General features: G+C 39.1%; 1 protein-coding gene across 1 annotated transcript; it reads left to right on the plus strand.

Moving 5' to 3' along the window:
* The first annotated feature begins 4493 nt into the window (after positions 1-4493).
* On the plus strand, positions 4494-4977 carry LOC108045090. Its single transcript, XM_017124281.1, has 2 exons — positions 4494-4570; positions 4633-4977. Exons 1-2 carry the CDS (start codon positions 4523-4525, stop codon positions 4975-4977), a joined length of 393 nt encoding a protein of 130 aa, XP_016979770.1. The 5' UTR covers positions 4494-4522.
* The last annotated feature ends 7080 nt before the right edge of the window (positions 4978-12057 follow it).

Below are 12057 nucleotides of genomic sequence, written 5' to 3' on the forward strand. Positions count from 1 at the left end.
GAAAGCTGAGCTGGCGTTGTTTCGAAATCCATTACTCAAGTTTCCAGCTTTCCTCTAGGGATACTCACTCCGTCAATACAAAGATGTGAGCTTGGCGTGCCCTTTTTTAGCTCTGGCGGGACCCGGACACAGACGGAACCACTTACTAAGCGGGACAGCGAGAGAGTTCCATCTCTGTCTGGATCTGAGTATCTATGCATCTGTAGCTGCCTTGATTTTCTCATTTTCTCACACTCCAGAGCCGCCAAACGAGGAACGCCAGTGGGCTTGGGACCACAAAGAAAAGCTGACTCGAAAAAGGGTGCTGTGTAGTGGGGTGAAGGTGGGGAAATATGGCAAGGAGGCGGGGAATAAAGCTGAAATTGGAAATGAAGAAAGGCAGAAAAAGATTTCTCTACGGCATCATCTTAATTTTTTCGAGCTGTTATATTTTCCTAATTTTTATTTTCGATTTTCTTTACGCGGCCGACTTCTAGTAGTAGATCTTCTCCAATCTACATTCCAAATTTTAGTCTTATGAATAAACCTTAGAAACTAAATCTATAAACAGTTTATCAACTTACTGCTAAGTTATTTTATTGAAAGACGGTGCATAGATGTTTGTTTTCTTCAAAATAAAATTTCGAACAACATTCTTAAATGTATTTCCGAAAATTTGAAGCTTCTGGTCATACAAATTTTTAAAACCTGAGTACTTTAATAAAAGACAACTTTGACGTGATGGGTATAAATACCTACCATATATGTATCTTTCTACCTCTTTTCAACTCCGATTGCGGGAACGGACGAGAACAAAACTGAAGAAAACGCAAGACACCAGCAGCTACAATCATAATTACGAGGTTAACCTTAAGAGTTGACACAAATCCGGGCCAGAGCTAAAAGCGAGGTACGGCGGCCTCTGCCGCTCGTTCCCAGCAATTAACTTCGAATGACACCAAATGCCACCGAGGCACGCCAACAGTCCACCAGTCCACCAAGTCGCCATCAAAATCCACCATCCACCATCTGAGATCCGGAGGAGCCGCACCACGCCGCCCACCAGCGGATCGCAATTGCAAGTGAACGGCAACTTTGAAGCCGCCCACAAAGCGACAAAGTTGCCATACCCTCGCCGAAGGGTATCATTATTCTCCTCCAGAAAATAGTAATTATATCAATCACTGCTTAGGACGACTTCAATAAAAATTATAAAAAATAAGACTCCAATAGATTCATAGAAACATATAAATGTGTTGAATATAAAAGATATGTGATATGATATGGATAATACCATTTATATAGGTACACTCATAGCAAAATTAACCCTAAATTTTAGAAATTCGCCCTAAAACTTTATTTTTTCTAAATCCAAGAAAAGATTTCTATTTTCAAGAAATTTTTTTCTCAAAACAAGAAAACTTTTCTTAAATCAAGAAAGTGTTTCTCAAATGTAGAAATTGTCGCCATAAACTGAACTCACCCTAAATCCAAGAAAGAATTTCTATATTTTAGTAAAAATGGTACTTATTTTTATACATTTTTTTCTTCAAATTAGAAATTCTGCCCTAAAAAATTATTTACCCTAAAAAATAGAAAAATTTTCTCAAATTAACCTTAAAAATTCGATAACCCTAAAAAATAGAAACGCTTTCTTAAATAAAGAAATATTTTCTTAAATATAGAAATATTTTCTAAAAAATAGAAATGAATCCCAAAATATAGAAATATTTTCTATAACATAGGAAACATTTTCTAAAATGACCATAAAATTGTTCTAACCCTGTCTGAGTAGCCTAGGGGTTAGAACGTCTGTCCAGAAATCTAAGCACCGCAAGTTCAATTTCAGCTGCCGACATCTTTCTTTTTTTCTTTTTTTACTTGTGTTATAATCACAGATGAGAAGTAATGCTTAGAACGACTAAAGGTTTTACCCTTTATGGAAAAGTAATTAAAATATTTTTTGTCATATGAAATATCATCTTAGAAAATTTGTTTTAAATATTTCGACTTTCACAGTTGCGACTTAACGAGTTCTAAAAACTTTTTTAACCTAATATTCTTCGCAAACGCCCCATCATATACACTTTGGTTTGCCATGCGCTCTTCGCGCGCGACCCTGGCTCCATTCAATGTCTTTGAACTCACGCGCGGGAGACCTGGGTTCGAATCCCACCGACGGACGAATAAAATTAAAAGTTTTTTCGGATAAGATACTTATCGGATTTTATGTGTAAGAACTGAAATAAATCATAATTGTACTAATTTCTCTCTCTCTTCCCCATAGAATTACAGTTAAAATCGATATTGGCAATTCATTCATTAGTGCAATACTAATACAAAATTGGTGACTTTTCTGAATGAAAAACGAAGTGCTTAAAAATCATATATGTACATATAATCCTGAATGAAAAATCACATACATCATGATGAATGTAGGCACATTTTTTCTAATTTTTAGAAAAAATACCCTACATTTAAGAAATATTTTTCTATTTTTTAGAAAAGTTTTTCCTGTTTTTAGGGCTCTTTGCCTTAGATTTTAGAAAGGAACGCCCTTAATTTTAGAAAAATTTACCCTAAAATTTAAGGTGCGATGCCATTGAAGTCAAAAATAAGGCGAATTTCTTGTTTTTAGGGTTAATTTTGGTATGAGTGTATATTTAGATTGATTTGATTTTGTGGTTGTTGTTTTCTTATAAAGTTATAGTGTACAAATTTTTCACAGTACTTCAATTCAAGTAAGGCTTTCAGGTTTGTTTGTTTGCAATGCTCGTAAAATATTACAAAAGTTTTTATTTTAATATAGAAAATATGCCGGGTATTCGAAAAGGGCATTTTAAGTTCTGATATTAAAATTCGGTTTCGGCTGCTGATTTACCCGCTGCTGATGATGTTGATGTTGTTGATGATGCTGTTGATGCCTGTTGATGATCTTGGCTGGCTTTGGGCATGGGCAGTTTTGCGGTTTATTTGATCAGTGTTCAACTAGCATTCCATCGATTTGTTATAGGACCAGCCGGGAAAAGGGAGGGAGACGGATAGACAGGGAGAACGAGATGGGAAGTCTTACAATTTTGTAACGATCGAGAGATGTGCCTAGCAGATACACAGAGGTTCCCTTGTGAAGTGCAATGGAAACACTGTGTGAATTTTTGTAGCGCCAAGCTTTTGCTGTCTATGTGGGCCTGTTTCTGTTTATAAGTGTGAGAGTGCTTGTTGCTTTGTAACTCCAACTAATGCAGAGAGAAAAAAGAATAAAATTGTTACCGAAATAATAGGATTCTATCAAATCAGTTTCAGAAATTAGCAAGGAATCGTTTTCTGCTTTCAGGAATATATTATATTTATCGTATCGATATCAACAATTAACATAATATGGGATCTTATTGATAAATCATCAACTATAATATTTATATTAACTAATATGTTACTAATATAAGTTATCGCTATGTAAAGATCAAAAGTTATGACCAATTTCTGAGATATTTCTTCTCCGTGTATGAGCCTTGCTTTGGGCACCACTCCCTACTTCGTAACCTCCCCTGAGAAACCCACGAACTGCTTGGCTCATTCAATTCAAATGGCTCGTGATTTCGTAAGCCCGCTTTTGTTGTTGCCCCGCTGGGAGCTGATGTTGCTGTTGAGTTTGTTGGGTTGTTGGTGTAGCTGCTGCTGCAGCGGATTCGCGATTCGAGATTCGAGGCCATCGAGCGACGACTGCAAGTGCGACTTTGGCTGCAGTTAGACGTCAAGAGATTTGCAGCATTTTTCTCCGTCTCCGTCTGCGTTTTTTCTTTTTGTGTGGCGTGATGACCTTGAGCCGCTCATTTTAGCCAAGTGGCTCTGTGTGTTGGCCAAGTGACTTACGAGTGTGTGCGAGTGAGTCGGTTACCCAGTTCCAGTTACTTTTGGAAGCTCTCGCTCGACCATTTTATCTTTCTTCGCAACGCCGGCCATTTTAAGCATTGCTAAAAAATACTATATCTCGGATATAGTTATGTTAAGAATCAACGAAGTTATAATATAATTTTTTTTTTCCCTATAGTTCCTATGGAATCTATTTGATATAGTAGGCCCTTTCCGACTTAACCATATTGAATGCAGATTTATAAAGAATCAAACCATAAGTCCCAAGAGGTATGTCACATAAATTTGGTAATGTTATGGACTCTAGTTCATTTGTGAACACGTATTTACTCGTCATCGAAAACTTGAAAATAACTAACATGAAAATGGGTAACGATAAAATGACAAATTTGAATGCAGATTTTTTAAAAATCAAGTCACAAGTCTTAAGAGATATGCCATAATGAAATCGTCTTTAACTTGGTAAAGTTATGAACTCTCGAAGTCCTATTTAGAAAGCATCGGAATCTTAGAAATAACTAACATGTGAATGGGTCATATATCCAAGTCCTTGAAATAAAAAGTTATTAAGGAACTATATATTTATTATATTATTTATACGAATCAACCAAATTGTATTTAAATGTCAACCATTTGTCAGTGTAAAAAAACTATCGTTTAAAATTTAAAGTCAATGGGAATAAATTATGCTGTCCGGGTTTTCATAATTTTCTTTTACATTGTAAGTTAATTCTACGTTCGATAAATTCCCCTGGACTAGCCAATGTCTCTTCGATTGTTCAGGTTCTGGCTTTAGTTGTTGTCCAAGCGGTTCCTTTGCCTGCTCTCCATCAGGTATCCTTTAATGACCCTTCAGATTTGATGATGAGCAGGTATGGCGAACCGCTGGTGCAGGATCCTTTTCGCAGTTTCGAAAACTCCAAAGAGAGGATTGTTCTGCAAGCCAAACAAGAAGACGGATTTGATGACAATCAGGGTGGTAAAGTCGTTTTGGAGGGCTTTGACGAGGGCAGTGGAGAAGATTGCGATAAACTCCCTTACGGACCGACAACAAAGGCAGGACAAGACCCGCTTACCGCCAGCTTTTGTGACCCAATTGCTCTGATCATTATCCTGTTTCTATTGTAAAAGATTCAGATAAAATAATTATTAACAAGAAAGGAAAGCTAACTTCGGGCGGAGCCGAAGTTGAAATACCCTTGCAGAATATTCTGTAAATTATATTCTTCTAAATTATTCATATGATGCATTCTTAATACTCATAAAAAATCCCAACTTCCTAACTTTAAAAACAACAAAGTTATGGCATTTCCAATCGTTCAGTTATATGACCGCTATAGGATATAGTCGGCCGATCCCTATGAAATTTGGTGGATTGATTGGCCAAAAATAAAACCCATAGAAAATCCCAACTTCCTAACCTTACAAACACCCAAGTTATGGCATTTCCGATCAATCAGTTATATGGCGGCTATAGGATATAGTCGTCCGATCCTTATGAAATTTGGTAGGTCGGATTAATTGGCCAAAAATAAAACTTATAGAAAATCCCAACTTCCTAACTTTAAAAACACCAACGTTATGGCTTTTCCGATCGTTCAGTTATATGGCAGCTATATGATATAGTCGCCCGATCCGGCTCGTTCCGACTTATATACTACCTGCAATAGAAAGACAACTTTTGGGAAAGTTTCAAGCAGATAGCTTTAAAACTGAGAGACTAGTTTGCGTAGAAACGGACGGACGGACAGACGGACAGACGGACAGACGGACAGACGGACATGGGTATATCAACTCAGGAGGTGATCCTGATCAAGAATATATATACTTTATAGGGTCGGAAATGTCTCCTTCACTGCGTTGCAAACTTTTGACTGAAATTATAATACCCTCTGCAAGGGTATAAAAACTAAAGAAATTGGGTGTACTTTGTGGCTAGATGCTAGAATATTCATTTAGCGCAAACAAAGAACTGAACCGATAATTGGGCTTTGGTTTTTTAATTGACTTTTTTACCCAATGAAGAAGGGAAGGAGAAAGTGCATATTCCAAAACATGACATTTTCGGCGCATTGCCATTTTTCGTTCAACTTCTGCTGTCGTGGTTCGTTTCTTATGCGTTTCGCGAAATTGTGACAGCCACAACCGATGACCTAATTACTTCGGGGGTTCTTGGGCACACAGCCAAGATACGGGGGTATTCTTGGGGGCCTGTTCTTGGCTTCGCCGTTTCACGTTTACTGAGTTAGCAAGAAATGCCTCGAATGTTGCAACAGCAGCGCTTCAAGCGCACTCATGAGACATACATTTTGGCCATCCGAAATCGAGCGAAGCGAATTTCGCAAATAATTGGAGCAGTTTGCCAAAGCTCACGTTTGGACAAGGTAACACTTGGCCAAGGTAAAGTCAGTTCTGATAGTGCCATATGTGGAAAAAACACAGTGCCACGCCGAGCCGAAGGGAAAACTCCGAAATCGATACGTGGTATTGATATTGCCTCCTTATCGGTGGAGAAGGAGGGAGGATGGAAATGAGTCCTGTTGGCTACTAATCGGAGCTGCCTCGTCGATAAGGCAAATCAACACTCGATAAGCGTCCTGGGACATGGCCATACTTATTCTTATCGCAGCCAGGAGCTACGTATATGTATGAGTGTATCCGTTGTAGGTTTATCTGCAGTGGAAAAACAATGTGTTTTTTTTTAAAGGGAAAGGAGCTGCAGCCTTAGATCGGAAATTATGATTTTAATGTTATAGGGTTAACCTGATGATAGTGCTAGTTTTAAATGTTATAATAATAATAAACATTTAATATTATTTAAGGATTCAATTTAAATATTGATAAAAACATAAATTAGAGCACTATTATCATTTGTATTCTATAACATAAATAAATATTGAATAATATTAAAAGTTAATTTAGAGCAAAGTAGTAAGAAACTTAAAAAGGGATTTCTTACAATAAATTCTATAATTCATCTTTAAATAATAAGTCTATTTTCCACAGTGTTCAAGGCCACAAGATTTCTGTATCTGCACATCCTGGCATAACTCGATCCACTATCAGTCATACGATAAAATCATAAAAAAATAAATAAATATTGGACATTATCGTTAAATATTTGAATTGATAAATGGACGTAGGTCCTAAAAAGGAACGTCGGTATTACTGTCCCACTATCAGTTTGTTTTTCTGGGGGCGTTGACCAGGGCTCCGTGGCCGAGGTCTCTTATCAGCGGCGGGGAGGCGAAAATCGAGAGCCGCCAGTCTGGGACATTGTCCGGCGATGACTTTAAAATCCTCCCGGACCGTCGAGGGGCGGAAGACCCGCAGAGGCTTATCACAAGACCAGGCGGCAAGCGTAAATAATACAATGCAGAAGAGGGCAGAGCCAGAGGGGAATGCCGGTGAAGAGGAGAGGGCGGGAGAAGGAGGCAGAGTTTTCCTCGGCCACGGGAAAAGCAGGAGAGCAACGTGCGATAGGCCAAGGGGCAAATGAGCTGAAGGAAATCACAAAAGAAAAACAAGAAAGGAAAGCTAACTTCGGGCGGAGCCGAAGTTGAAATACCCTTGCAGAATATTCTGCAAATTATATTCTCCAAAATCATTCATAATGCATTCTTAATACTCATAAAAAATCCCAACTTCCTAACTTTAAAAGCACCAAAGTTATATCATTTCCAATCGTTCAGTTATATGGCAGCTATAGAATATAGTCGGCCAATCCTTATGAAATTTGATATGTCGGATTGATTAGGCAAAAATAAAACCCATAGAAAATCCCAACTTCCTAACTTAACAAACACCAAAGTTATGGCATTTCCGATCAATCAGTTATATGGCAGCTATAAGATATAGTCGGCCGATCCTTATGAAATTTGGTAGGTCGGATTAATTGGCCAAATATAAAACCCATAGAAAATCCCAACTTCCTAACTTTACAAACACCAAAGTTATGGCATTTCCGATCAATCAGTTATATGGCAGCTATAAGATATAGTCGGCCGATCCTTATGAAATTTGGTACGTCGGATTGATTGGCCAAATATAAAACCCATAGAAAGTCCCAACTTCCTAACTTAACAAACAGCAGAGTTATGGCATTTCCGATCAATCAGTTATATGGCAGCTATAGGATATAGTCGGCCGATCCCGGCCGTTCCGACTTATATACTGCGTGCAAAGGAAAGAAGGGTGTGTGCAAAGTTTCAATTCGATATCTTTAAAACTGAGAGACTAGTTCGCGTAGAAACAGACAGACGGACAGACAGACGGACAGACGGACAGACGGACAGACGGACAGACGGACATGGCTATATCAACTCAGGAGGTGATCCTGATCAAGAATATATATACTTTATAGGGTCGGAGATGTCTCCTTCACTGCGTTGCACACTTTTGACCAAAATTATAATACCCTCTGCAAGGGTATAACAAGCATTTGCGGCTGGCAAAGTCAATTCGCCTTGCCACGGAATGTCAGTACCAGGAGTATTTGAAGAAATTGTCTAACTTTAAAATTAAAATTATAATATTTATTTCGGGTTTTAAGAAATAAACCTAAATATTTTTTCTGATCAATTGAATTCCACTTTAAAAATACAATACCTTTTTATACCCTTGCAGAGGGTATTATAATTTCAGTCAAAAGTTTGCAACGCAGTGAAGGAGACATTTCCGACCCTATAAAGTATATATATTCTTGATCACTATCACCAGGAGAGTCGATCTAGCCATGTCCGTCTGTCCGTCTGTCCGTCCGTCTGTCCGTCCGTCTGTCCGTCTGTCCGTCTGTCAGTCTGTCCGTCTGTCCGTCCGTTTCTACGCAAACTAGTCCCTCAGTTTTCAAGCTATCTGCTCGAAACTTTCCCCAAAGTTGTCTTTCTATTGCAGGTAGTATATAAGTCGGAACGAGCCGGATCGGGCGACTATATCATATAGCTGCCATATAACTGAACGATCGGAAAAGCCATAACTTTGGTGTTTTTAAAGATAAGAAGTTGGGACTTTCTATGGGTTTTATTTTTGGCCAATCAATCCGACATACCGAATTTCATAAGGATCGGCCGACTATATCTTATAGCTGCCATATAACTGATTGATCGGAAGTGCCATAACTTTGGTGTTTGTAAAGTTAAGAAGTTGGGATTTTCTATGGGTTTTATTTTTGGCCAATCAATCCGACATACCAAATTTCATAAGGATCGGCCGACTATATCTTATAGCTGCCATATAACTGAACGATTGGAAATGCCATAACTTTGGTGTTTTTAAAGTTAGGAAGTTGGGATTTTTTATGAGTATTAAGAATGCATCATATGAATAATTTTGGAGAATATAATTTACAGAGTATTCTGCAAGGGTATATCAACTTCGGCTCCGCCCGAAGTTAGCTTTCCTTTCTTGTTGTATTTAATATTGAAAGAAAAGATTGAAATTGATTGAATTTTCTTAAGTTCTGACCAACCAAAAGTATTCGTTTACTTTAATACATCAAATTTTAAATCATTGCGAACAGGATCATTTTTTCTGCGAGTGTACAGTGGTGCTGGTTGTCTAGGAAAATAGTACTGCTGAAGTGGACAAGTGATAAAGCAAGGAGAAGGTAGAAGAGCGCCGCGTAGAATCCATTAGCAGTCGCTCGGAACGGAATGGAGGGAAACTCCCGATGGGCGGGGAAATGGGGAAATAGGAAAATGTGTAAATGAGGGAAGGGGGGGAGGGGATTGCCGGAGAAGGCGGCAAAAAGTGCATGTGAATGGGAATGGAAATGGGTGCATGAGGAGTCCGCCAAGTGGCAACCAAGTGCATCCCGACTCCTCATTCTCGTCTCTTTCTCTCGCTTTCCTCGCATTTTCTTCTGGGGGAAAGGGTTCAATGCTCGATTTCCTCTATCTGCAGTAGTTGCCATGGGAAAGCCGCTCTTCGAGAAATCTCTCAATGAATGCCTCTCAGCAGGATCAACCCCCAATTACGTTTGATTAAAAACTTGAGCAAGCTGTTGTTTGTTAATTCTGCGGGTAAAAGGATCCCTCGGCTTGATTGCCTTAATTGAGGTCGATGGCAAATTTAATTCAAGTAGTTCCGCCACCGAAAAATAAATGTAATCACAGGGTAACACGCGTCCGGCCGCATGTCGGAATCTGGAAATTATGCAGGATCGCGGATGCTACCGGTTCGGGAGTCGACTCCTCCATGAGGGCAGGATCAATAGGCTTGTGAGAAAAGGGAGTGACAATAAATTACATTAAAGTCTTCGCTACACTTTAATGTCAGGACTTGGAAACTAAAATGGTGTGATATAATAATATTTATTAATAAGGTCAATAAATAAATACAATATTACAATATTAAAATTTTTAGAACGGTATATGCTAAGTTTGGGAATTTTAGCATTGCGATTCGCCCACAGTGAACAACAAAAATGAACTTTCATGTTTATTTTGGTTGACCTATTTGGTTTCGAATGCCACTCTAACCGCTCTCTTACCCAATGAACTACCCCGAATAACCCGAAAAATGGCTCATCAATTTGTTCATCTAATTATAAACAGTCATCGAGTTGAAGCGATCCTCGACCGGAGTTCAATGATCCCATGCAAGAAAAAACCTGAAGGAAAAAGGGAAAAGAACAAAGAAAACGGCAAACAATGACTCGGTAGACAAAGGAAAAGAAGATGGGAAAAAGGCCTGAGATAGGGTACATAATGCCACATTGAGTGAAAGGGCAGAAAGTCAATGAATAGCAAAGACAGTGAGGCTGATGAGGCCAAAAAGGACGCTCGCCACTCACGTGGACCGAATGCTGATCCTCGAGATGTGCGTGCTGCGATATACGCGTGTGTTCCAGGAATAGCAAACAGGACACGCCCACGCCTACGCCCTTTTTAAGGAATATGATCCCGCAGGAATCTCAATCTGGCCTCTAGTTGGTGTTGAGTAATTTGTGCGCTGCTGAGATAAAAATCTGTTAAGCGGTTACCAAACATAAACAAAGTTCAGGGGTTGAAAAGATTATTTTGGCACTTAGAGAAAAAGGGAGGTGTGTGAAGGAGAATTTTGTAAAAGTCATAAAGTAATGATAAATGTACGGGTTTTTTGAAAAGTTGGGAAATAATTTTTCGAATAATCTACTCAAAAAACAAAATAATACAAAATAATAATTCATTAATGAGGTATTCAATTTACAAAAATTTAAAAAAAAATAATTTTCAAAGGGTTCTTGTGACAGGGCACGATCGATATCAATACCTTTTCCAAAAAGGAGTAGCTTCATATATTTTTGCCACATAAAATAGATTTTTTTGAGTGTCGACTTTGCTTAGCGCGGGGGTGTGTTATCGGTAGCTCCTTCTGGTCGAATGCAGGCGGTCTATTTTTGGTCACAGAATCGGGGCACTTAAGGCTTCATGTGGGTCCTTCCCGGGGGTGGCGATTGCTGGGTGAACTGCCCCTGTTTTGGGGGTAAGTTCGTTTTGGCTATTTGTGTACTCCTGCATTGCGTTGCAGGGGCTTGTCAATCTTCATTACGAGTTCCTTACATCGCCCGCAGATTGCAGGCAGCTCCTTGTTCCAAGGACAATTGATTGAAAGTTCCCACATGAGCAGCAAAAAATCAATTAAGCGATCCCCGGCCATCACTTAACTTTTGATGCTCAGGAACTTTGTGTGCGCCTAATGAAGCGTAAGTGATAAATTGATTGTTCGGGATTTAAGGAGGGATCGAGCATTTTTCCCTTATTTTCAATTAATTTACCATTAGGATGCCAATCACACAATCTTGCCTTAAAATAGAAATAGACTCCGATATTTTCCGCCTCTATTTTTATGCAAAACAGTCAGGTAAGGAGTCTGCTCTTTAGGAGCGAATTCCTGTTCCTTTGTCTATCCACAAATTGCCGACAGATACAGATACAAATACAGATACACACACATGCAGCACATACAGCCAGGCAAATTGCATTTTTATCTGTTTTCTATTTTTACTTGGAAAATGCCAGCATCGCGGCCAATGCAGCTGAGCGCGCGGAGGATTATAAGACCCATCATCGACGACGCCGCTTCCTTCCTGCCGCTGCCGCCCAAATAGCTGTAATAATAAAGCCGATCCCTCTCCAGTCCCTGCTTGCAGTAGGATGCGACAAGAAAAGCAGGAAAAACTCCTTGGCCGCTCACACAGATACACACCGCAGGCAGGCGCACAGTTGT

The sequence above is a fragment of the Drosophila rhopaloa genome, unplaced genomic scaffold (genome assembly GCF_018152115.1).
Source record: "Drosophila rhopaloa isolate 14029-0021.01 unplaced genomic scaffold, ASM1815211v1 contig_167, whole genome shotgun sequence".
NCBI classification, from domain to species: Eukaryota; Metazoa; Arthropoda; class Insecta; order Diptera; family Drosophilidae; genus Drosophila; species Drosophila rhopaloa.